The 22363-nt window shown below is 43.2% G+C and overlaps 1 protein-coding gene across 5 annotated transcripts in view; it reads left to right on the top strand.

Annotated features, from left to right (window-relative positions):
* The window catches only part of TBC1D1 (TBC1 domain family member 1), a 224955-nt gene that overhangs the window by 103397 nt on the left and 99195 nt on the right, over positions 1-22363 (top strand). For all 5 annotated transcript variants that reach the window (XM_019414376.2, XM_019414372.2, XM_019414365.2 and 2 more), the window contains 6 exons: positions 1721-2239; positions 5068-5157; positions 8517-8621; positions 9606-9738; positions 15581-15672; positions 21975-22085. In XM_019414376.2, the coding sequence (XP_019269921.2) occupies positions 1721-2239; positions 5068-5157; positions 8517-8621; positions 9606-9738; positions 15581-15672; positions 21975-22085 (1050 nt within the window). The remainder of the gene's footprint in view (positions 1-1720; positions 2240-5067; positions 5158-8516; positions 8622-9605; positions 9739-15580; positions 15673-21974; positions 22086-22363) is intronic.

The raw sequence follows: 22363 nt of genomic DNA, 5'->3' as shown, positions 1-22363 counted from the left end.
GCGAGGTTTTTTTACTGCAGGAATTGGCTGTTTTCCTTTGAAAATTCTTTGCCAAAATAACTTTGCCTGAAAAATCTTATAAGCTTTGTTTGTTTGTTTGTTTGTTTGTTTTGAGAGAAACTGAGGCTGTTTTTGCCAAGGGCCTGTAGTGACTCATTGGCAAAGGTGTGAATGGAACCTGGGCTTCCTCCCTCTCAGTCCTGTCGTCTTTCACATTAACCAGTGTTAAGGCTTCCGTGTGCTATGCGATTTGGCAATAGTGGCCTGTGCTACAGCACAAGCACATACTCGGTGCAAATAGAGGCTTGACATATGCTGCAATGTTGGCTTATTTAGTATTGTTTGGCTCTTATGCTTCAGGAATCAATTTTTAAAATATAGAATATACCTAGATCTATTTGAACTCCTTGCATGATAAAATACCTTGGAAGGGTATATCATAATCTTTATGGCAGAGATTCCGTCTTTAAGATGTGCTTGACATGAAATCACAAAGAAAAGTCTTTGGAGCCATTGGGCCTTACGGGATATAAGCATACATTCTAAACCTGCAGCCATCTCCCTTTATTGTATGTGCTGATCTTTGACCTGAATTGTAACAGGCTTTTTGTTGTTGCTGTTCTCTCCTCTATAATGTTGTTGGAAGACATTGAGCCTATGGGTATTGGGCCTTAAATTGAATTTTCTTACATAGAAAAAAGGGAAAAAAATTGCTTTGGGGTTTAGGTCATAACAAAAACTAGGTCCTTCCTTAGCAAGATTGAATTCATGCCCGTCTTGTGTTAGTGTCGTGGCCATACTTCATCTAAGTGACCACACAGGTGCTTACTGTGGTCGCAGATTTATATCTGCTGCTGCTTTGAAGGCTCTTGTTGGCAGCTCACGATGAGAGGATGTTGCCGTGCGAATGATGATAGCACAGGAGACCCTTTTGTTCGTTCTCTTGATCGTGACTCTGCACTGAACCCAGAGGCTTGGAGTCTCCGTGGGAACAGGCCCCAGTGTGTTGCCGTGATAATGATACAGCCTTGGTTACTCACTCCTTGGTTAAAACCTTCTAGCTCTGCAGTCAGCACTGCTCAACTGCGAGGAAGTATGGGACTGAGTAATACATTGTCAGCTGTCTTTGAAGAAAATAATGGTGTTGTGATTTGAAGAAGTACTTGATAAGATAATTGCCGTCCTCACTTGTCATGGTCATCCCACCCATTTATTGTGGAAGACACTCCAAGGTCTACCGCCATGAAATGCAGGAGAAAGTTTTGGTGGAGCCACATCAGAGACAGATCTCTTTGGGAGGTGACAGCTGCCGCAGAGAGGACTGTGGCTTTGAAGAGGGACTAAGCCACGTTTGACTCCACGGCCACACTGGGTTGTGTGTCCGTGGGCTCGTCACTCAACCTTGTGGAGTGTTGTGGGCATGTCAGTCCCCTAGCGTAGGCCCTGGCACATAAGAGGTGCTTCCTCAGTATTGTTCCTCTTTTCCTCTCTGAAAGTTGTGCGTCTCGTGGGAAGACATTTCCAGTCCCGGATTCCCCACGGATCCTACGTCAGTACCATGGAGTATGCAGTGGAGTGGTTGTGGAGAGCATAGCGTTGGTTCGTTGCATATTCCTGCCGTGTGTGTGTGTGTGTGTGTGTGTACACACACGTGCGTGCGCACCAGCGTGGGCATACCTACTACCGCATGTTCCAAGTAACACTCTTCCTTTCTTGGCAGGTGCCTGAGATCATCAGCTCCATCCGACAGGCCGGGAAGATTGCCCGCCAGGAGGAGCTGCATTGCCCGTCTGAGTTCGATGAGACGTTTGCCAAGAAGTTTGAGGTGCTCTTCTGTGGCCGGGTGACAGTGGCTCACAAGAAGGCCCCTCCGGCCCTGATCGACGAGTGCATTGAGAAGTTCAATCACGTCAGCTGCAGCAGGAAAGCCGAATTTGACTTGGTCTCCCAGGATTCTGAAACCCCAAATCCTGTGGGAGGGCTTTCCTTCACGGATAAGTTCCGATCTGTGCTCCAGCCGGTGGGGAATGGGGAGCAGGGCGGGAGGCCCATGCGCAAATCCTTCTCCCAGCCCGGCCTGCGCTCTTTGGCCTTTAAGAAGGAATTTCAAGATGGAAGCCTTCGAAGTAGTAGTCTCTTCAGGTCCTTTGAGGAAAACGACATTGAGAACCACCTAATTAGCGGGCACAATATTGTGCAGCCGACAGATATTGAGGAAAATCGAACTATGCTCTTCACGGTAAAATATCATCAAGCCCCGGGCTCATCCCCAGTGTGAGATACACGTTCAAAAGAAATCTTTATGGAGAATGGATTCTTAGTAAATTGCTTTTGGATTTATGTGTGAATCTAATTTTAGAGCAAATAATCCTTTTCTCAGGATAAAATCCTTTAGTTTTAGACCTTTAAAATCATCGTTGGAGGGGCGCCTGGGTGGCTCAGTTGGTTGAGCATCTCACTTTGGCTCAGGTCATGATCTCACATTTTGTGAGTTCGAGCCCCATGTCCGGCACTGTGCTGACGGCTCAGAGCCTGCTTCGGATTCTATGTCTCCCTCTCTCTCTGCCCCTCCTCTGTGCTCTCTCTCTCTCTCTCAAAACAAACATTAAAAAAGATACATATAAAATTATAGTTGGAAACCTAAAGAGAATCAATCATTTTTTTGTTTTAAGTTTATTTGAGACAGAGAGCACAGTGGGGAAAGAGCAGAGAGAGAGAGAGAGAGAGAGAGACCGGGAGAGAGAGAGAATCCTAAGCAGGCTCTGCACCACCAGCACAGAGCCCAGTGTAGGGCTTGAACTCATGAACCATGAGATCATGACCTGAGCCAAAGTCAAACGCTTAACCGACTGGTATGTTCTTATCTCTACCCACTCCCCACCCTCTTGGTTGAAGGGTACCTTTTCAATGGAAGGAACAGGTGACACATGTAAGAGACTCCAAAAGAATTTTTTAAAAATCTACATTAATTTCAAGAAATATATTTCAACAAAATCTTTTAATTGGAAATTACTCCCTCTTTACTGTTTCTGTTAAATTATAAAATATTTATCCTTTGTTAATCAGAGTAATTGGTTTGGGGAGAACATGATATTTAAAATTTATACCCAAACTGAAATAATAGTTTAGCCAACTGCTTACTCCCTTGTTTTCTAGAAGAGGTTTGGTAAACTAATAGACAAGTACCAGAAAAGGAAATGGATAGGGAAGCTGTCCTCGGCTTGGGATTCCTGGGTTCCGTGCTGCTCTGGGCTCTTCTGTATGGGCTTGCCCTCCTTGGGAGTCTCTGGGTCTGAGCTGACGGGACTCGGGGCTGTCCCATCAGGGAGCTGGCCTCTGATGGTACAGGGAACTGATTGTTCTCAGCCCCCTTCTAGAATGTCACGACTGATATTCTAGTGAGAGCAAAATTACCGTAAGTGTAATGTTTTTGTGCCTAACTCAGCGCAGTGAGATGGCCGACAGGTAAGGAGGCTGCCACTTAGGCTAATGGGTTGTTGGATGTAAGCAGGTTTAAGATGAAGACGATGTGTCAGTGGGTAAATAGGGCTGTTTTCATTGTTAACCAGTGTACTGAAAAGAGCTCTGTTGGTATTCAGGCTTTTGCATCTTAGTCTGTGATCTGTATTTAAAAAGATAGTGGTGTCATTGTGAAAGCTACTCAGCGCATGTATTTTCAAGTACTTAGTGTGTGACTGCTGTGTGTAGGGTCCCTTTCAGAATGCTAGAAGTCACAGCAGTGAATAGGGCAGGCATGGTCTCTGCCCACACGGAAGTTAGATTCCAGTAAGGGGGACTGACAACCGATTGTACAAGTAATGGCCTCATTACAGTTGTGATAAATGCCACAAAGGAGAAGGAAGTAGAGGATGCTGTGAGAATATCTGAGGATTCCAGGAAGGCTGCTTGGAGGAAGTGATTTTCCACTGAGCAGAGGTTCAGTGTGGCCAACTAGATACTCTTCTAGTAGGAGTATCATGAATTCAGGGAGCAGCAAATGAGAAGGTCCTTGAGGCAGGGATGGGTTGTGGCAACACAGTCCTCTGCTATAATGGCGTTTATTGTGCTGACCCAAAGCTGTAAGGCAGTGTTAACATATGCTAATACTCTAACTTTATTTTTTTTAATTTGTTTAAGTTTATTTATTTATTTTGAGAGAGAGAGAGAGAGAGCGAGCGTGTGCGTGAGTGAACTATGGAGGGGCAGAGGGAGACAGGGAGAGAGAGAATCCTAACCTGAGGATCCTAATCCTGACCTGAGACTAAGTCAGATGCTTAACCAACTGAGCCACCCAGGAGGCCCTAATGCTCTAACTTTAAAAAGTCAAGTAAGTGGTATTTGAACGCCTAACAAATAGTATGTACTCAACCATGGTAGCTTATTTTAACAGTAATTCTAAAAGACTTTGCAGTTAAAAAAAAAAAATGTCATTAGAAAGTGTTTTGGAAGTTTCAAAAGAGAACCCTTTCTGGAAGATTCGCTTTTATAGACACCTCACTTCTTACAAAGGGGAGATGTGGCATCTGAGGTTTGGTTGCTAACTTTTGGATATTTGGTTCTTTCATCTCAAAGAAGACTGCTTTAGGGCGCCTGGGTGGCTCAGTCAGCTAAGCATCCGACTTTGGCTCAGGTCACGATCTCACGGTTTGTGAGTTCGAGCCCCGCATCGGGCTCTGTGCCGACAGTTCAGAGCCTGGAGCCTGCTTCCGATTCTGTGTCTCCCTCTCTCTCTGCCCCTCCCCCACTCATGCTCTGCCTCTCTCTCTCTCTCTCTCTGTTTCTCTCAAAGATAAATAAACATTAAAAAAAAGAAGACCGCTGCCTTACACAGGTGGATGTACTCACACACGTGAGGTGCTGCCTGAAATCCCCAGGGTAAACCGGAGCCCCGGGAGCTGTTCATCCTCTGCAGTGAACTTGCAACTTGAACTTGCAGTGAACTTGAACCTTAGAAGAGCTTGCCCCTCTTCTTCTGCATTTCCATAGGTCACAACACGAGAATGTTTGTATGATAAATTTGAGTTCAATTTTCATGAAAAACTGGTTTCTTTTTTTTTGTCTTTTAAGATTGGCCAGTCTGAAGTTTACCTCATCAGTCCTGACACCAAAAAAATAGCATTGGAGAAAAACTTTAAGGAAATATCCTTTTGCTCTCAGGTAAATGGAGATGGGTTGTTGGTTCATTTGCGTTTGAATTTTTAATGAATTCTTTTATTATCTGTCATTCAACAGAAGTGCTAAAAGTTTGCAAGATGTACACTTTCTGGGTGTACTTGATTTGTGATCTTGCATTTCTTCTTCAATTTGGTGTATTAAGGCAAAATTTACATATAATTTTGAAGTTAAGTTTGCTGTCAGCAACGGTAATCTGGAGAGAATACATCTACTTTTCTTTATTCAATTATTGGTGGTAACATTCTATAGTCACAATTTCCAGATGTGTGTGTGCGTGTTTTACTATATGTATTCATATATATACATGTAAATGTTTTTAAATAGGTGCTCATTTCTACTGTATAAAAATTCTTCACTTCTTTTGGGTGCCAGTCATTATTTCTTCTTCTTTGAATTAGTGATTATCTTTAAGGATGTTTTCCTCAGAATACAATGCCTACTTGATTCTTTCTTGATAGTCTCCCTAGGCGTGTTTCATAGAGAGATTCTGGAGAATCAGTTATAATAAGCTATGTCAGTTGTACTCAGGATCTTCCTAACAAATACGAGGTCATTTAAAGTCATTGTTTGGCTATTTTTTTAAAAAGTCCGGCTTCTCATTTCCTCACTTCCATTTTCTCATAACTAGATGTAACAAAAATCTCATTGCTGATTTATAACATGATCTACATAAAAAAAATTTCTCTTTCGAACCCTTTTCCCAAAATGTGAAAATAAAGAATGTTCCTTTTGTAGTTGGATAGGGAACCATTTGCAAAATAAATTTTTCCAAATCCTCTTCCCCAGAGAATTAATGCCTGGCATGTGTTTACCTTGCTGTTGGGGAGCATTGATTGAGATACGTCAGTGATTGCCCATTTATTGGAAAATGTTCAGCCTGAGATTATCCACAGAATTTAATCTCAATTTGCTGCTATTTCTATTGAAATGTTAATGTTTAAGGTTTGCTAATGTTTAAGGTTTGCTTTTTCGTATGACAGTTTTATTATTTCCTAAAGGGTGCAGCTTACAAGTTTACATGACGACCCGAACTTCAAGTTCATAGCGCTTGTATCTCTGCATGCTGGTGCTTTCTGAAGATACTCACGTATTAATAATTATGCTCTAGGTCTTATCTGTATCAAGGTGCCTCTTAGCTGATACTTTCAAAACAAGTTTACATATTTATTCAGAAGAGCTCTTGAGAAACAATAGTGTACAACCCTGACCTTAATATCTTACATTTAAAAGCCTCTCTACTCTCTGTGTGTACGCTTTGTGACTCATTCTTAATACCAGTGAAGTACTTGTGTTTTAGGAGTACAAATGTGTTTTAAAACTTTTTTTTTAACCTCTGTGACTGTGTTTGCATGTGTGCATGTGCTCATGTAGTTGTGTTTCTTCATTAATCTCTTATCTACTTTGGATTTTTGAAGTAGTTTTTCTTTAATACCTAAGAAAAGTTCTCTTTCTGTGTCCACTTTTCTGCACTTCCTTTTAGTACTAAAATGAACATTAAAAACTCTGGTTTTCAGTTGTTCTTGTATTATAGGGGTAATCAGAATAACATTTTAGGAGAACACTGTTAATCTTCATATTTGAGAGATGTTTTTAGATATTTAAAATATCTGAGAAAATCGTCTGGAACCACAAAAGGCCCCAAATAGCCAAGGCAATCTTGAGAACAACAAAGCTGGAGGTATCACAATTCCAGATATTAAGATAGACTACAGACTTGTAGTAATCAAAACAGTATGGTCCTGGCACAAAAATGGACCCATGGATCAGTGAAATAGAATAGAAAGCCCAGAAATAAACCCATAATCATATGGTCAATTAGTCTGTGACAAAGGAGGCAAGAGTATACAGTGGGGAAAAGGCCATCTGCTCAACAGTGGCCCTGGGAGAACTGGACAGCTACATGCAAGAGAAGGACACTGGACCACTTGCTTATACGATACACAAAAATAAACTCAAAATGGAACAAAGGCCCTAAATGTGAGGCATGAAGCCATGAAACTCCTAGAAGAAAACATAGGCAGTAATTTCTTTGACATTGGCTATTGCAGAATTCTCCAGGTATCTCCTCCAGCAAGAGAAACAAAAGCAAAAATAAACTTTTGGCATTAAACCAAAATAAAAAGCTTTTACATAGAGAGGGAGACCAACACCAAAATGAAAAAAGCAGCTTACTGAATGAGAGACGATATTTGCAAATGATATATCCCGTGAAGAGTTAATATGCAAAATAGGTAAAATACTTAACACAACTCAACACCAGAAAAACAAATAATCTAATTGAAAAACAGGCAGAGGAGCTGAATAGACATTTTCCCAAAGAAGATATACAGAGATCCAACAGGCACATGAAAAGATGCTCAGTATCACAGTCATCAGGGAAATGCACATCAGAATCTCAGTGAGTTATCCCCTTACACCTGTTAGAATGGCTAAAATAAAAAAGACAAGAAACAAGTGTTGGCAAGGATGTGGAGAAAAAGAAACCCTTGGTACCCTGCTGGTGGGAATGTAAATTGGTGCAGCCATGGTGGAAAACAGTATGGAGGTTCCTCAAAACATTAAAAATAGAACTACCATGTGATCCAGTAATTCCACTACTGGGTATTTATCCAAAGAAACAAAAACACTAATTCAAAAAGATAGGTGTATTCCTATTTTTATTGCAGCTTTATTTATATAGTAGCTAAGATATGGAAGCAATCCAAGTGTGCATAAATGAATGGATAAAGAAGATGTACACACACACACACACACACACACACACACACACACACACACTGGAATATTACACAGCAATGAAAAGGATGGAGCTCTTGCCATTTGTGACAACATGGATGGACCTAGAGGGTATTATGCTGAGGGAAATAAGTGCAAGAAAAACAAATACCACATGACTTGACTTATATGTGGAATCTAAAAAACAAATGAGTAAACAAAAAGCAGAACTAGACCCAAATATGCAGAGAACAAACTGATGATTGCCAGAGGGGAGAGGAGTCGGGGATACAGGCTTTCGGTTGTGGAATGCATAAGTCCCAGGCGTGGAAGGTACAGCTAAGGGAGTGTAGTCAGGGGTATCCTAATCGCACTGGATGGTGACAGATGGTAGCTACACTGGTGGTGAGCATAGCATAACATGCAGACTGATCCAATTACTGCATCGTACACCTGACACTAATGTAACGTTTGGTATCAACTGTGCTTCAAAAAATCTGAGAAACTAATTTTATAGTGCTCCGGTCAGTCAGACTGTGCTGTGTCAGTCTTAAGTTGCCCTCTGACAGTTGTGCGTCTTGTGGATACAGCTCAATGTTCCTTCCTCTTTTCCCTGCCTTCAACAGGGTATTAGACACGTGGACCATTTCGGGTTTATCTGCCGGGAGGCTTCAGGGGGCGGAGGCTTTCATTTCGTCTGTTACGTGTTTCAGTGCACAAATGAGGCTCTGGTAAGTGCGACTGAGAGTTCTCCCCTGGAAACCTTATTCATGTGGAATTTCAACCTCACTGATTTTTTCTTCCCTTAGCAAACCATATAGCTTCATCAGTGTGTCATCATTTGGCTTCAGTTATTCATCATGACTATTCAACAATTAGCTAGTATACATACAAGACTTATTTGGGCATGTGTCTTCAATTTTCATTGTTTTTGTGGAATCTGCTCACTTTGCCCTCTGGCCCAGCGTTAAAAAATGTCATTTTGGATTTTTGGTCCAGAGGAGTTGGCTTTTTTGTCAGTATTTAATTTGTGGTTTTAGTTTTTACCTTAGCTCATTTAAGCGTTTTGAACATCTAGGTAGTGTTTTTAAGACTATAATCCTAGCAGATATTACGATAATGACTATGTTTGTCAGTGATTAGTGGTCCCCCCCCAAATCTTCAAATACCCAGTCTTTGCAGAGTCCTGAAATCTCAGCCCACTCATCTTTTTTTTAAAGTTATTTATTTATTTTGAGTTTATTTATTTATTTTTTAAGTTATGTCTTTATTTATTCATTCATTCATCCTTCCATCCATCCATCTATCCCTCCCTCCCTGCGGAGGAGGAGCAGAGAAAGAGAGAATCCCAAGCAGGCTCTGCAATGTCGTCACAGAACCTGACGTGACGCTCCAAATCACAAACTATGAGATCATGCCCTGAGCCAAGTCGGAGGCTTAACCAACTGAGCCACACAGGCACCCCGCAGCCCCACTCATCTTTTTGTTGTTGTTGTTTATTTTTGAGAGAGAGCGTGAACAGGGGAGGGGCAGAGGGAGAGACAAAATCTGAAGCAGGCTCCAGGCTGTCAGTGCAGAGCCTGACGTGGGGCTCGAACCCACAAACTGTGAGATCATGACCTGAGCCAAGGTCTGACGCTCAACCGACTGTGCCACCCAGGGGCCCCAGCTCCACTCATCTTAAATGGGCTTTTTGCTATCTTCTCTCTGATCAGGTTGATGAGATTATGATGACCCTGAAGCAGGCTTTCACTGTGGCTGCGGTGCAGCAGACGGCTAAAACACCTGCCCAGCTGTGTGAGGGCTGCCCCTTGCAGGGCCTGCACAAGCTGTGTGAGCGGATAGAGGGTGAGTAGGGGCCCCCTTCAAGCCTTAACATTTCGGGACTTAAAGGTCCCAGGAAAACCTTAGGCAATCTGCATTCCTTGAAAGATTCTGCCTAGGCTCATGTTAGTTACAGGGATTACAGGTGAACTGTCAGTATGCTGAGGGTGTCTTCTGTACTGTGCTAGGTGCTCAGGATTTGAAGATAAACATCCACTCCCCAGTCTACCATCGCCCCTCTAAGGGGCTCTGAGTAGAGAGCCAGAAGCTGCATACCGGCTGCATGGCATTTATCAAGGTTGTGCGTGATCAGCCCTATTGGCTGCTATGAAGAGATCTAGTTAAGATATGAGCTGAAGAATTTCCACCGAGTGTTTCAATTACAAGGTCATCAGTAACCTCTGCCAGAACAGTTTTCATGGAGTGAAGGGGGCAGAAGGAGGGTTGCAGTTGAGCTGAAGGGAAAGAGTAAAAAGGACTGAGTGTGGATGATAGGACGATAGTTTCTAGAAATTTGGTGTCAGGAGAAACTGTGGTAAATGTTACCATTTGCAGCTGATATTTGTTGAGCATTTAAGGTGTGCCAGGCACTGTGCGAGGTGCTGTAACTTGCACTGTTACCAGTTTGATCTTTAGCGCATTGTGGGAGGAAAGGGGATTGGTCGTATGCACATTTTAGGGGGAAGTAAATCAAGAATGAGTGAAGTGTAAGGGTAAACTAGTGTGTGAGTCCGGGAGTCCTCCTGCGAGGGAAAGCCCTCCCTGTTACCTGCCCCTCAGCTGCACCTCAGGAGAAGGCTGGGCGGGGGCGGGGGCGGGGGTGGGGGGGGGGTGGGCGCGGAGAGCCAGCTGACCCAGCTTTGTGCAGCTGGGGAGGTTTCAGCACATCCAGAGCCACAAGGGCCAGGTGGGTCAGAGTGGAACAGATGAGACCCTTCCTGAACGAGAGAGGGAATCTTCCTCAGGTGGGAAGAGAGATGCTCCATTTCTGGGCCTGCGGTGAGGGGGAGGCGAGGGGCAGAGAACAAGGTAAGCCTCTGATGATGATCCTCTGAGGGAACCTGCCATTGAAGTGGTTCATTTCCCCTCTCTCCTTGCTTTTGCATTTTTTTCCATTTATAGGAGGATTTCTAAAACTTTGTGTGCGATTCTGAGGGGAGTCACAGGATTTAAACGGCCTATGTTTTTGTAAGCATCAAAACAGATGTGATAATTTCCTATGTCTCTAGAATACTTCTTTGTTTTATTTTTATTTTTGAGAGAGAGCATGATCCGGGGAAAAGGGGTGGAGGGGAGAGAGAGAGAATCCCAAGCAGGCTCCACACTCAGCGCGGAGCCTGATGCGGGGCTTGATCCCACAATGCTGGGATCATGACCTGAGCCGAAATCAAGCATCAGACACTCAACCGACTGAGCCATCCAGGCGCCCCTAGAATACTCCTAATAAGCGTTACTTGTGTAGAGAAGAACACAATTGCTATTTAGATTTCATTTCCCTTTTTGCATAATTGTGGTGAAAGTACATGTGATCTAAAACTGACCATTTTAGCCTTTTTAAAGTGTACAGTTCAGTGGCATTGAGTAGATTCACGTTGTTATGTGGTCATTGCCGACTTCTGTCTCTGGAGCTTTGTCATCTTTCCAAGTGGAGAGTCAACTGAAGTGTAACTCCCTCTCCCCCTCCCCTGGTCCCTGGCCACCACCACTCTACTTCTATCTCTGTGAATGTGATGGCCCTAGTGCATCATCTGAGTGGACTCATGCTTCCTTTTGCCACTGGCTTATTTAGCATAACGTCTCCTAGGTTTATTCACGTTGTAGCGTATGTCAGGATTTTATAGCATTTTAAGGCTGACTAGTAATACATTTTGTGTTTATACCACATTTATCTATTCGTCTGTCCATAGACGTTTGAGTTGTTTTCACCTTTTGGCTGTTGTGAGTGATGTTGCTCTCAAGTTGGTGTGCAAGTATCTGTTCATGTTCCTGCTTTCAATTCTTTTGGGAATATACCCACATGTGGAATTGCTGGATCATATGGTAATTACACATTTAATTTTTTGAGGAACCGCCGTTATATTTTCCACAGTGGCTGCACCGTCGTGCACTCCCATTAGTAGTGCACAGGGTTCCAGCTTCTCCACATCCTTGCCCACGTGTGTTACTTTCTTTTTTTTTTTTTTTTTTTTTTTTTTAATTTTTTTTTTCCAACGTTTTTTATTTTATTTTTGGGACAGAGAGAGACAGAGCATGAACAGGGGAGGGGCAGAGAGAGAGGGAGACACAGAATCGGAAACAGGCTCCAGGCTCCGAGCCATCAGCCCAGAGCCTGACGCGGGGCTCGAACTCACGGACCGCGAGATCGTGACCTGGCTGAAGTCGGACGCTTAACCGACTGCGCCACCCAGGTGCCCCGTGTGTTACTTTCTTTAGGATAACCATCCAGTGGGTGTGAAGTGGTATTTGACTTCCCTTTTTAAGTGAGATGGATTGACAGTTATCATCTTAAGTTTCCAAGATTCGTTTACAGACATTGTAGTGCTCTTTAAAATAAATCAAAATGATTAATATTTTCAACTGTGCTTTCCTAGTTGCTACTGTTTCCTGACATTATGCAAAATAGAGCTGGAAATGAGAAAAGTTGTGCTTTACCTAGAGATCTCATCTGAAAGGATCCCTAACCCTTCCCTTAGTGGTTGTCAAGATAACGTAAACGATGACAGAAATGTCCCTTGAGAGCTTATTAAGAAGCCAACAAGGACTCTGGCCCTGAAGATAAAGCAGACCGAGATCTGCAGGAGCTGGAAGGATTCCAGAGTTACACCTGATAAATCTTTCTGTGGTCTGGCCTAGCTTTCAGAAAGTGAGAGCTGAAAAGTTTCGTCAAGGTAGGGATTTTGCTGCTGTGGTGTTGGAATTATTATTTAATTCGTCTTTTTTACCTGATAAAATCCAAGCAAAGCAGAGAGCTCTGCTCATGCAAAAACATCTCAGTAGCACAGGTAGAAGGCTGGGAGGCTGTGTAGTGCGTACCCTGATGGGAAGCATTTCTTAAGTATAGATGACACAGCGTTACAGGCATCCTTAGGCGGGAGATGCTTTTAGGAACACTTGGAAGCCTGTGCTTTTTGCTATATTGTGTTCCTAATAAGTAGAATGAAGCGGTTTATTAAAGCTCCTTGTAGGTTCCCGTAAGAGTAGTTCTCATAGGAAGTCAGGCTCTTGCCGAGCACTCTTCACGGACCAGTGACGTGGCCACAAGAAGAAGGACTTAAAAGGCTGCTTTCTTGATCGGTTGAAATCGTCAGTCTGTGCCCCGGGATTTCGGCAAGAATACGTACGCTGTGCACACCAACCACGGCGGGCACGCCGCTCACGTCGTGTAAGCGGGTCTGGGTTGGAACTCCACACGAGTCCTAGTGGTGCGGATCTAGCATTTTGTGCATTTTAAAGTTGAGCGGAGCGTTTTGGGAATTGCTAGACTGAATTGTGTGTTCACCGAAAAGGAAAAAAGGTTGAACTGAGGTTTTCCTTTGCTGTCCAGATTTGCCTCTGGCAAAGCAAAGTCATTCATCAGACCTCCCTTAATAAGAGCCTTTTCTGCGTCAGCAGTGTGAAAGTGGCCTCACTAACAACCAGGCCGGGGGGATCGTAGCTTTCGAATGCCCTGGACTCTGGTTCCCTGTTTCTGTGTTGTTCCTCGTGTCCGTTTAACCCAGTAAAGCCTTGTAGCATCGTGTCGAGGGTGCCACGTTCGTGCTGCTGGAACCACCCGGGGCAGCGCAAGGTGTTGAGAAGCCCTGTGGAAAGTGTGCTGTGAATATGGGGTAGACAGCCAGGCACCGGGGCCTGCGTGCGTGAGAAACCTCACCTCTGGTTTGATGTGGGGCATGTACTGAGGCATCCTGGATGCAAGGATAAAACTTGTTAAGGCATCTCTTCATACCTGCTGAATGTGAATAGTCTGTGTTGCTGCCCAGTTGTTATAAGTGTGGACTTAGTCTCTCATATAATTAGTTGAATTCTTCGTGGAGCCCAGGGGCTCCCTCTGTGTGTGAGTGTCTCATCGGACAATCCACGTTTTTCCAAAATAGGATGCTTACATTGTGTCCAAGGCCTGCAGGGAGGGCTTTTGGTTAGTGATGACTGCTTATTTTACTCCTAAGTTTAAATACCGTTTTGATTCAACATTTAAGTAGTTACAGCACAGTAAAAGCATCTCTGTGTTCTCAGCTTGCCGAAAGAACACCTGAATTGTGCCCTGACGAAACCCATCTGTCTTTTCTATACTCTCACCTTCCTCTGAATTCACTTTGGTATCGAACCTACTTGTGTGTCAAGTGACTTGACTCTTTGGGCAAAGGGAGGCAGTGGAGAGTTTGAAGAGTTGCTCGTGGAGGCAAAAAACACGGTTCAGAGTCTGACTCTGTCCCCGACCTAGCCAATGGCCCAGGCAAAATACTGGACTTTCCTGTGCCTCAGTTTCTTCATTTATGCATTGGGATTACTAAACATGGTACCCACTTCAGGGAGTATTTTGAGGAAGGTGATACACGTAATGTTGAGCGTAGTGGCGTGGCAATCACTTAGGAAACCTTGGCTTTTATTTTTAGAGTATTTTCTTGGCAGAAAAAGGGGGGGTGGTGTTGCTGGGAGGAAGGACATCCTGGAAGCTGAGAGGGCCCCTGCAGTTTGAGGAACAGCTTCCACCAGAGCTGTCAGCGGGGGGGGGGGGGGGAGGGGGAGGAGAGGGGCTCTGCGTCCAGCTGCAGTGGGGGGGCCGGGGGGAGGGAGGGCAGCTACTAATTGGCCTCCTGACTTTTGACAATTGCCTTGCTCCTCTAGACCTCAGCAGATGCCTCTTAAAACAGAGGCTTGATTTCTGACGTTTCAGAGGTGTCCTCTCCCAGCCATCCTTAGCTGTGTAGATGCATTCACAGTGTTCTCCGGAGTGAGTGGCCTTGGCCGGGCACCTGCCGGGTGCCCAGCCTCAGGAGGAGGGGAGGGAGTTGCAGCAGGTGGGTGAGGCGAGGGCTGCCCTTGGAATCAAAGTAACGGGGCGGCAGTTCTCCCACGGTGGTTAGGTCAGCCTTTGTTTCCAGATCTTCTCAGCATGTGTGACATTGATCTCCGGCACCAAGAAAAGGCAAAATAGGATCTAAGCCATGTATGTGTGGAGAAAGCACTTTGTGAAGTATCACATTCTCACTGGCACTAAAATTGTGACTTTGTCACTTTTCCTCCTAATCCTCTGTGATGGTCATCTGATGGTCTTACGACTGTTACTAAGGCAGTGGTGATAAAATGAAAGTTGTTAGCCACATGAATAATCCATTTTATTGGGAAGGAGTCTACCAAGGAAGAGGAAAATGTTTCACACGGAGCCATAGTTTTCCGTTGAGAAGAATCATCAGGGTTTATGTATAATTACTCACAAGAATTTATTTTCTGAGGACAAGGTTCTGATTGTGTGAGGTGTGTTAACATGGTCTGGTGGAGAAAAAAGTAATTTGGAACCACACAGATGCGAGGTAGAATCCAACGTGGTGGTCTTGGGAAATCACATAAGCCTCTGGGTCTCGGTTTTCTTAACTGTGCAATGGGGATAACTGAATCCTCTTCATGGATTGTTCCAGTGTTATATAATACGGGCCTAATGTTTATGACAGTGCCTGGCACATAAGGGCTCAGCTAAAAAATGTCCGTTGTCCCCATCGGCGTCATTAACATTGTTACCAAGTAGAATGTCTGTAAAATGTCAAAAGCTTGAAGTAGGTGGCTCAGAACATAAAGAGCTCGAGTATGGAAGTTTTACTCTGCCTTATAACTTGTACTTAGAGTGTTTTCTTGTATCTCTTCTTAATAGGAATGAATTCTTCCAAAACCAAACTAGAACTCCAGAAGCATCTGACGACATTGACTAATCAGGAGCAAGCAACTATTTTTGAGGAGGTTCAGGTAAAGTACCAGTTTTTCATTTCTAGACTGAAGGAAAAGGTAAGCAGCTTACCTGAGAGATGTTACTTATGAAAAATCGCAAACCAGAGCTGTCACAGCTCTGAGGAAGTGGCCCTGAGTTCCTCTTGCTTTGAAGTTAAGCCCCACTCAGAGGTGGGGGATGGGGTGGGAGGTAGGTGAGGGGGGTGGGGGCAGGTCAGATGGCAGACTGACACCAGGTCTTGGTTTCCACAGTGAATGCAACTAACCCAGAAAGAGTACTCCCTTAAAAACATTTTAGAATAAAGAAAGGAAATTCTAGAGTGGAAAGAGCCTCAGCCCAGGGGACAGAAGACCTGGACTCTGGTCCCCAAGCTCTACAAGAGTTTCTCTGCTCTACAAGAAACTCCTGCCAGCCCCTTCCTGCTCGGGGTTTCAGCCCCGAAGCGTGGGAGTCAGCAGAGACAGTATTTTGTACGTGAACTTGGTCATTAACCGTTCCTTCCCTCTTACTCAGTGTTGGACACAAATTTAGATGATGTTATCTACTTAGAGCTATATATCAAACCTAACTGTAAAAAAAAAAAAAAATGCAAAAAAAGCCAGCTCGTCAGTTTTCTGTTAAACCTGGAAACTCGCTCTTGTCCTTGCGCGTAGATGCGGCGTCTCTCCGGGAAACCGTGCTGTGTGTGCTGGCATGCCCGTAGTGTGTTCGTTCTGAATCTTTAATGAGCTCATCAAAAATTTCCTGTCTGCTTTAGCTGAGGGGCATTTTCTATGGTTTCCTGGCACTTTTGTAGGGAGGAAGGCACATCAGAACAAAGGATAAATATTTTTGTGTGGGGAGCAGAGTGAAAGGACCTTGCAGTCAGTAAGCCAATCCAGAAGGCCCGTAGCTCTGGGTTCCAGGTTCTGTCTGTCTCCACACTGGCTGCAGGACTCCACCCACCAGGCCCATGATCTGTTTTCTGTTAGCGTGAAGAGTTAGAAGACCTGTCTTTTTCTCTTTAATCCCATTAGAATTCTCTTCATCACCCTTGTTCTCCCATGGTAGGATTGGCACATGTTTGTAGAAGGAAAGCACGGGAAGGTTTTTTACTTTCATAAATAGCTTAGAATGTAATTTTCACAATTTCCACTTGCCTTTAAATTTTGTTTTCTTTTGAATCGACTTGAGACATGACATTTTTTTTTTAAATGTTCTTTTTTTTATGAGAGAGAAACTGAACGGGGGGTGGGGGAGGGGGAGAGGGACAGAGGATCTGCTATGTCAGTGCAGAGCCTGACGTGGGGCTTGAACTTCTGAACCGTGAAATCATGACCTGAGCTGAAGTCTGACTCTTTACTGACTAAGCCACCCAGGTGCCCCCTTGTTTTTACGTAAAGGATCTTTAGAGTTCTGAGTACACAGTACTCAGAAAAACTTAGTGTGATTTTTACTTGGAATTCATAATGGACAGTTTGCTTCCGATTGTTAATGCATTTACAGTGGAGGCCGGGCCTTTTCCTCTGGTGTTGGTCTATCTGCTTGCTGGTCTGGTGCTATCAAAGCCACTTCAGGGAATGTCTTTGCAGCAAGCTTAGAAGATGCACATTCCTCCCCCAGTGTGAGTTTTATTTGTTATTTAGACAGCACCATGTAGCACTTTATTACCTATGCTGATTCATCTGACCAAAAACAGTGCGATTAACCAGCATAGGTAATAAAATATTGTCGAGCAATGAGAAATTCCTAATGGATGTGATTCTGAGATTCTCTTTGGCCCATGTCAGTTTTTAGACACCCAGTACATACGGAAAAGAGATTTTAGAGACGAGTGGAGACAAGGTTTATTTATTTTTAAAAATGCCTGTAGTTAATATCTTGGGGTCCCCAGGTGTTGTTCTAGAAGGCTCTGTAAGTTGATTAGCTTAAAGACCAAAGGAAGGTCACTGTTGTGAAAAGGCAGCTCTTACTATGTCCTCCATCGTCGTAAGTGTGGCTTTTCCTTGAATGATACAAATTTGACATGGATGTCTTCCTCTAACAGCCTGAAGGTTTCATTGAATTATTTCCAATGACCATTCTTGATTCTGAAATGACATTTTATAAACCAAGTCATTGATTTCTTTTTAGGTAGCAGTGCCGGCTAATGTGTTTGAAAATCGTACATTTCAGAACGATCATAACAAAAAAGGTGGCTTTTCAATGTCAGGATCCCTTTTGTAAACAGAGTGGTTAATACGTTCCTTTGTACCGTCTTTCCTGGAGGGTAATTTTGTTTCTGAAGAACTCTCCAAGGGCAAATTTTCCTAAGACAAATGGAATTACAATTGAAATTAGTGGCACATGATTATGTAGTTGTTAAAGCATACATAATCAGTGTTTTTGTAAATAAATGCTTAATGCAAAGAAAGAAATGCAGAGCACACAGGACATGAAGAGCAAGCCGTCAGTAATGGCCGTGATGCAGGAGATGGTCGCTACTGCAGGGAGCTGACCGCGAGCACGCTGAGAGAGCTTTGTGCCCCCTGAGTGTGCTGGCCCGTTAACCCTTTGTGAGAAGACTCATGACACGGAGAGCCACTTTTTAATTTATGAGCTCATGAAACAGGTCGTATAATTTTCCCGCATATCTTCCTGAGCAGGGGGCCCACGGGGTCTTGCCGTCTTCCCATGCTGCCCTGCTGCTGGCTGAGTGAGCCGGATCAGGCGGTCCCCCGGAGGGCTTTCAAGCCGAAGTAGGGCAAGGAAATAAGGCAAGGAAGGGAAGTGCTTCAGAAGCCCAAGTCTTCTCATCTGAGTGAGTGTATTTCAGGGAGTGGCTGAGTTAATGCTGAGTAGGTAAGTCGAGTAGGTTCCTACTCAGAGATGTCAGTAATGGATTAAAGAACATGATTTTTCACAAGTTTTAAAGAGGAATGGAAGAACTTTTTCTCTACTTTGTAAAGAATATCAACTTCTTTGGATTTTCCACGGCTTTAAAATGATTTCATTTAAGATTTGATTATAACTTTTTGAAAAGATGTCAGAATGTAGTGTCCCAAGTGAGCATCATTTTAAGGAGTACCCTCAGAAGACCACAGACTTTCTCAGCATCGTGGTGTTCATTAGTGAGTGTTGGAAATTCAGTGACTTTTACCACCAGTTCATAGGCCCTCTCATAGAAATAAGGTCAAGAAGCATGTAGCAGAATTGGCTTGGTTATTTTTGACAGTCAGTTGGTTTGTATTTAATGAAATATAACTGTAGAAAAACACAAATCGGTGGTGTGTGTACTTCAGTGAATTGTGCTACGATGAATACACCTGTGCAGCCGGCACCAGGATGAAGACATAGAGCGTTTCCAGCCCCTCAGAATCCCCCCTGAGTATTGTCCCCGGGTACCTACTGTCCTCACTTCTGACACTGCAGATTGGTTTTGTCAAAACTAAGTTAATTTTTGACTGCAAAGTGATGTCATCCGGCTCAATTCCCCATCATTTTCCTCAGGCTTATCTCTCTGACTAATGAAGTTTGGTAAAATTAAATCACCTGTGGAAAGTAATGATTTGCCACGGTGGAGGGTGGTGAAGTCACATGAGAGGTATTAAGGAGCAGGCACTTTGCTAATCACTTTCACTCAATAGAAGAGTAGCCCATAATCATGTTTCAATTATTTTAAGGAAGGACTTATTTCTTAACCTTGTAGGGCATCGTGAACAGTGGCTTCCCTCTGTGGTGGTTAACGAGCCCCGGGACGCAGTCTCCGGCCCTTGCTTTCAGTTTTTAATGGGCAGTGACTGTGTTTGTACATTGTGCTCAGCTGTCTCATGTTCTGTCCCTTTGAACAAATTCTTGTGTATTTTGAGGGAAAAAAGTTTCCTTCTTACTCATTTTTAAGCCTTTATTGATACTTTTGATATAAGCTATTGCACAGAATTTCTCTAAGAAAAATACACTTTTTCTTGTTGAGAACACCTTCAAATATTTAACCAAAGATATGGAAGAAGAAATGGTTCCACTTCTTGGCTGTGTGTTCAGAGGCTTCTCATAATTCCTGTCTGCTCCTCTTTCGTGGACTTCTTCTAAAAAAAATAAGGCTTTATTATTATTATTATTATTATTATTATTATTGTTTTGTTGCAGCAGTTTTAGTTTTATAGAAGAAGTGGGTAGAAAATATCGAGTTCCCATATGACCCCTCACACCCCAGCCCTACCCCCAGGCCAGTTTTCCCTGTTGCTAATATTTTGTCCTAGTGTGGTACATTTGTTACTACTGATTAGTCCATATGGATACATTATTATTAACTGAAGTCCTTAGTTGACATGACGGTTAACTTTTAGTGTTGTTACGTTCTGTGCGTTCTAACAAACGTATAACAGCATGTATCCATCATTATAGGGTTATACAGAATTGTTTTTCACCACCCTAAAAATCCTCTGCTCCATCAGTTCATTCCTCCCCCTCCTCCGGTCCCCAGGCTTCCACTGATCTTTGGCTGCCTCCATGGTTTTGCCTTACCCAGAATGTCATCTAGTTGTAGTCATACGGTGTGCTGGAGATTGGCTTTCATGTAACAACATGCATTTAAAGTTCCTCCGTGTTTTTTCATGGCTCCGTAGCTCTTTTTATTTTAGTGCTGAATAGTGTTCCATTTTATGGATGTATCACACTTTGTTTATTCACTGTTGAAGGACATCTGGGTTGCTTGTAAGTTTCGGCAGTAATAAATAAAGCTGCTATAAACATTGGTGTGCAGGTTTTAGTGTGGGCATAAATTTTCATCTCGTTTGGGTAAATACTAAGCAGTGTGATTTGCTGGATTGCATGGTAAGAACATACTTAGTTTTTTATGAGAAGCTGTCGAACTGGTTCGCAGAGTGGCAGTATCATTTTGCCTTCCCACTGGCAATCAATGAGTTCCTCTTGCGTCCTGGGCTTATGGACCACGGGTCATCTTCTTGGGGTATAAAGTTGGGATTGTGGTGCTTGACCGTGCCTTTCCTTTGGTGAAGATCTGATGGAACTTTCTTTGGAAAAAATCCAGTTGTTTCGTAAAACATGTACAACTTCATAACATGAAGGTTCATGACTTGGAATTGAGATTGAGAGCATCTGTTCTAGCTTCCAAGATATTTAATCCTTAAATCTGAAATTTGAAAGAACAGGGAGTCCTCAGTGAAAACAACCCCTTCTAATCATTTGCTATCTTTTCCTTGAGTTACAGGAACAACTTATCATTTTAAATGATCTTTTTCTTAAGAGAGGGAGTACCAGAAGGTCTGGGTTAGTGTTACCTTTGCTTCTAAAAGCTATGGCACAAAGGGTAAAATCATTGTTTCTCGGTTAACTTGGGGAGGAGTTTGCCAAGAGTGTAGCTGACCCAGACTGGATGCTTGTATGTTTGATTCATGTATTACACCCCAACTTTGTTTTGAAGGGCAGGCTAGAAGTTTGGGATGGGGGGAGAGAGGAGGAGCAGGAAAATGGATAATCGTCGTTATGAAAAATACATATTTTCAAGGTTTATAGACTGGACGCTTTGTGTGTCTTCAGAATAAGTCAGGTTTTTCTTCATATTCAGAGAAACAAATACACTAAATTAGACGGTCTGTAAAAACTGAACACAGATATTTCAGATCCAGAGAATTTGGGACCTTGGAGTTTATTTTGTGCATAATCTTCATTTGAACAGATGAGGAAGCTAATCACTTGCCTGTGGTCACACTTATAGGCAGTACCTAGAACCTGCATATCCTGATTTCTAGTCCGGTCTGCTTTGCTACTACCTATACGAAGAATTAAAGGTGTAGGGAGAACGTTCTTAAAAAAGAAAGGGGGAAAAGAAATCCATGCCATAAAATAATGTGTGCAAGTTCACGCCTTGTTGGGCTTGCAAGAAGTGCTTCACGGTGAACATCACATTTGATGCATATGGAACCATGACCCTGGATACAGTTGCTGTTTTCCTTTCCAGTTCCCTAACCATGAAAGTTTATGAACATGTAGCCCTTACGGCTCCGACCTCTGGATGTTTACACAGTTTTTACTCTTTTCTTGTTTTCAAGACTATTTATTTCTTAAATATTTCCACTGTGCCTCTATCCGAAGTGAAATATTTATTTTCCGTATGAGGACATCAGAGGTCAAAAGTGAATCGGGCTCACTGGCTCCATTGTTCTTTTTAGGAAGTGTCTCCCTGTCTAGATAGGATCATTGGTGCCCCCTGGTGAGATGATTGGGTAAAAGCACCCATTGATGGATGGGAGGAAGCTGTTTGTATTTTCAAAGGCGTGGTTTAGCAGTTTTGTTAACAGTTAAAAATAAATGTGATATATTGTTTTTTTTTTTTTTAAAGAAATTGCGACCAAGGAATGAGCAGCGAGAGAATGAATTGATTATTTCTTTCCTGAGGTGTTTATATGAAGAGAAACAAAAAGTTCACACCCATGTTGGGGAGATAAAGCAGGTATGGCTTTTTTTTTTTTTTCCTCTTCTTTTAATTTTACCAGGATGCTGTGTAAAACAAAATCCTGAGGTTTTTTTTCTCACGTTCTGAAACTTTTTTTCTCCCTGTATCTTATTTTTATTTCTTGCACATATGAGGGAAATTTGGGAATACTGAGACCGTGCTTAGAGGAGGTTGGCCTCATGGTGGGAGTGGGGCAGGCGCCTCCACAGGAGGGCTGGTGTAGAGCTTCCGGGATGAAATTTAAGAGTAGGTACTGCTACAACAGGCTACTTGAC

The sequence above is a fragment of the Panthera pardus genome, unplaced genomic scaffold (genome assembly GCF_024362965.1).
Source record: "Panthera pardus isolate Hobbes unplaced genomic scaffold, ASM2436296v1 HiC_scaffold_13, whole genome shotgun sequence".
Lineage (NCBI taxonomy): Eukaryota > Metazoa > Chordata > Mammalia > Carnivora > Felidae > Panthera > Panthera pardus.
The sequence above is the reverse complement of the archived record's forward strand: the minus strand, read 5'-3'. Positions and strand labels throughout refer to the sequence as shown.